Below are 4,614 nucleotides of genomic sequence, written 5' to 3'. Positions count from 1 at the left end.
CTTTTGATTACTGAGTTATCGCGGATTAAATAAAAGAATTATTTTGACTTTAATTGCTCATAACTCCATTAAAAATTGTCGTATCGTATAATTTAAAAAAGAGATTTTTAAAGCTGAAACTTTACTCTATCAAGATATATTTATATTGTTGGTAAGAAAGTAATTGCGGTTTTTACTGATAGATGTCTTTTAAAAAAACGCGATGACTTTTTACTTAACCTAATATATATATAGGGTAACTCCGGTATATACGCCGCACCTGTCAAAAACTTAATTTATTAAGTATTATTTACTATGTTTATAATAAAGGAACTATATCAGTAAAAACTTTGTACTGTCTACTGTTATGAAAAAAATATTAGAAATCCGAAATATTTATTTTTCATATTAAAAAATAAACTTTTTGAAATCCTTGTATTTTTGCCGTATATCTCATAAGGTGGGATATATGGCTACTCATGGAAGGATGGAAAGGGGGGGGGGAGAGTATGTACGGCTCATGAAAAATTTACAAATAATGTATATAAATAAGATGTATAATAACACAATCACTTATAAAGTGTGTTTATAAAGTTTTATTAAGGAATAAGAATGGTAAAATATGTATAATATGAAGTAATAAATAATTACAATCTTTCTACATATATTACAAGTGTTATGAGATACATATTTTATATAATGCGTTTATTGCATTTAGTGTACTGAATTCAATCTACGCATTTTATATGCTTTGGACATAAATCCTGCTCGCTAAAAATGTCCGAACAGGTGGGATATACAAGACAACAAACTAAACAAAGAATACGAAAGTAAAGCACTTGTATTTTGCTACACAACATGTTTTACTATTCCACTACTGGTATGTATCACGAAATAATCATTAAGTCTTTTACACGTCCTACAGTAATCATTCTATGTAGATTATAATTTATGATTACTTATTACAGTGACAAATCGATTAAACTCACAATAATTTCATTAATATTAATAGTAAGAAGCTGAAATTATAACGCAATACTAATATAACATAAAGGCATGTAACAAAGTAATTGCGGCAAAATTATCCCCACTCCTATTTTTTTTACTTCTGTGGCGTAATCCTAGCGCGGCGTATTTGTCGGAGTTACTCTATATAGGGTGTCCTATTTTATTCGATTATCTCAAATATCTCTTGAACAGTGTATTTTAGAGAAAAATGTTTCAGATAAAAGTTTTGGGAATTCGAGGGAGACATAAGATGGTACCATTGATTTGATCTTGGATGGCGTTGTCAAGATGAGGGCAAGGTCACTTTGAATTTTTTAAATGGAATTCTCATTTTTCATTACATATTCTTGTAGTTTACTTTGAGACCTTTTCAAAATTCACTATAATTAAGTTTATTTTTATTAAGTACTTTTCAACTTGTAAGACTTGCAAGTTATAGCACCGTCGGCATTAGCATTAGCCAAGGTATTTGACCGACAGCTAAAACTTCTTGAATGTTATTTAAAATCACGATCTGTATGATAACGTTTGTCAAGATCAAGGTCATTGGAAATTGGGTTGACCTCTTATTTTTATTTTTACGTAAAAGTGAATTTTTAGTTTAAAAATGAAAATAAGAGGAATAATCTCCAATGACCTTGATCTTGACAAATGTTATTCAGAACATGATCCTGAACAATATTCAAGAGATTTTAGTCGTTGATCACTTTGGATAATGCTAATGCCGATGGTACTGTAACTTTCAAGCCTTATAACTCGTAAAGTATTTAATAAAAAAATATCTTATTATAGTGTTTTGAAAAGCTCTCGAGGTAAGCTATAAGAATACGTAATGAAAAATGGGGGATTCCATTTAAAAAATTCAAAGTGATTTTGTCCTGATTTTGATGAGCGCCACCCAAGGCCAAATCAATGGCACCGTCTTATGTACCCCTCGAAGTTCCGAAACTTTTGTTTGAAACATTTTTCCCTAAAATGCACTGTTCAAGAGATGTTTGAGGTAATCAATTAAAATGGGACATTCTGTGTGTGTGTGTGTGGGGAGAGAGAGAGAGAGAGAGAGAGAGCTTCTTTGCGAATCAAAATACTATAGCAATAATTGTTTAAAAATTAAATAAAATTATTCATAAATTTTTATTTTAAGCAGTTTAAGTTTTTGAATTATAAAGATTTTAATTGGCCATATTTTTCACCTGTATGTAATATCGATATTTGCATTATCTGTATATAGAAGAATATTGTATTTCATTGTTCAATTTTAAAGTGAACGTTGCAAAATTACAACATCGTCCTTTTATTCAGAAGTTATATTACATATTCATAAGTTATATTACATTCGGAGAGCTAAATAATCGAGCGTTGTTATTTGTTATTAGCTGATTACTATCTATAATTAATCAATCGGATTTAATTAATTAATTACATTTATTCGGTTGATTAATTAATTAAAGGCAGAGGCGTGCACGTCCGTGGAAATGGCGGTGCGAAAGTGCCCGAACGGGATGTTGTCGGAGGTCAAGTACGACGGCGAACGCGTGCAGGTGCACAAAAGCGGAAACGACTTTCGATACTTTAGCAGATCGCTCAAGCCGGTCCTGCCGCACAAGGTAGAGATGATAATTTGTGGAAACATGTAAACAATTTGAAAAATATAATATCGCTTTATAATTTAAAAGTTTCATGCCAAGTTATAGAAACAGAAAGAATGTTGCTAACGTAGGAAAAAATGTGGTGATTGTTATTATGAAATTTAACGATCAAGATACGAAATTAAAAGCGTGTTTTCAATTTTTTGTATTTGAATTTTCTGAAAGGCGATTATTCTATTTTTTTAGATAAATCTCTTCAAAGATTATATAGCGCAGGCGTTTCCTGACGGTGACGATTTAATCCTCGATTCTGAAGTTCTCATGGTCGACAATGAGACCGGACAACCTTTGCCTTTCGGTACCTTAGGAATTCACAAAGTAAGTGTGATGAATCTTGCCACAAATCTTTTCATTTCATTTCTCTGAAAAACTTTCGAAAATTTAAATATGATAGAGAGCATCAATGAGTGATCAAAGTTAAATGTTTCGAATAATACAATATTCTTGGTTTTTAATTTTAAATATATATATGAATATATTAATTTTTAATATATATATATTTCGAAAATTTCCTTTTACAATATTTTTACGTCTGTTTTTATATTGTTTAATTTAAAATTTTATGACCGATGATGAGTTTGTGATTATATTATGTATTGCAATATTCTATAATAATACTTTAAATTATATCTAATAATAAGACTATATTTTAATATACATTGTTGAATTTGTTTTCAGAAAGCTGAATTCAAAAACGCCAACGTATGCCTTTTTGTCTTCGACTGTTTGTATTACAATGGCGAGATACTCATAGACAAGTAAATATCGAAAAAATTTTTATATACAATAACATCTTATAATAATTACACATTAATTTACTTTTTTTATTATTTTAAATCAGACAAGGTGATTCTTATTGATTTTTGATGCTGAAGCTGAAAAAGATATCGTGAATCATATTTTATCAGCATGTCAAGTTTTTGAAATAACTGAAGTTTAATGCGTTAAAAATAATATTTTTGTGATATTAAAATTTTTTTTAATAAGAAAGAAAATTAACAATTATATTGAAATTTTGATCATAAGCTATAAATGTATTGTTAAAGGACTCCTTAATATCTAATTTAAAGACTAGACAATAAGGGAAAGTAGAAGTCAGCACGGTGCGCAAATATAATAATGGAAATGCTTAAAAGTTCATTTTTAATATAATGTCCGTATAAAGTCCGTACGCGTTTCAACTTATTTCAAGTCATTCTCAATTAATGGAATTAATATAATTCCATTCTGTATAAATAGTGCATCAACCATGATGTCAACCATCCAATATCTTAAAGAGGTTCCTTAGCTTTATCCCAGTTTACTGGCCAGAAAGAAACAAGTATGAAGTGAAACTATAATAAGAATGTGAGATTGTCAAAGATATATGTGAAATTATTTTTTTAAAAAGAAACAAGGAGAAAGTAGATTGACTGGATAAACAATTTAGGTATCTACCTGAAGAAGTCAGTTTTTGATACCAGTTAAATATTAGTCTTTTGTTATGAATTAAAATGATTGTCAGAAAATTAATTTTGTTATATACTATTTCATTATAAACTGTAATCTTGAATGTACAGAGTTAAACATATTTAAAAAGTTATCGATTCGTGTACTAGGGATCGTGACCATATGGTATCATCAACGTAACGATAAAAAAATAATCCTAAGGATGAATTTTTGTTAGCAGTTCAGTTTGTTCTTGAGTCTACTTTTTTATGTTTGATGATCAAATTTATAAATAGAACTTTGGGACACCTATGGGGTGCTCCCCATTATCATCGGTTATCGCTGATATTGTAATGACTTGTATTGGCTTGTAATTGATTGACCTTGAAAAAAGCATACTTGATAATATGGGTTTTCCGATTAAGTTTTTTTATCGTTACGTTGATGATATTGTGGCTGCGATCTCTAGTACACAAATCGATAACTTTTTACATACAGTTTACAATTGAAGTAGCGTATAACAAAATTAATTTTCTTGACAATCATTTTA

The 4,614-nt window shown here is 29.3% G+C and overlaps 1 protein-coding gene across 1 annotated transcript in view; it reads left to right on the top strand.

Annotated features, from left to right (window-relative positions):
* Nucleotides 1-4,614, top strand: part of LOC108754900 (DNA ligase 3) — a 60,484-nt gene that overhangs the window by 42,074 nt on the left and 13,796 nt on the right. Inside the window, exons 8-10 of the mRNA XM_018497560.1 lie at nt 2,439-2,594; nt 2,823-2,954; nt 3,315-3,394. Coding sequence (XP_018353062.1) covers nt 2,439-2,594; nt 2,823-2,954; nt 3,315-3,394 — 368 coding nt within the window. The remainder of the gene's footprint in view (nt 1-2,438; nt 2,595-2,822; nt 2,955-3,314; nt 3,395-4,614) is intronic.

This window comes from Trachymyrmex septentrionalis, unplaced genomic scaffold, assembly GCF_001594115.1.
Source record: "Trachymyrmex septentrionalis isolate Tsep2-gDNA-1 unplaced genomic scaffold, Tsep1.0 scaffold82, whole genome shotgun sequence".
NCBI lineage: Eukaryota > Metazoa > Arthropoda > Insecta > Hymenoptera > Formicidae > Trachymyrmex > Trachymyrmex septentrionalis.
This window is presented reverse-complemented; position numbering and strand designations above follow the sequence as displayed.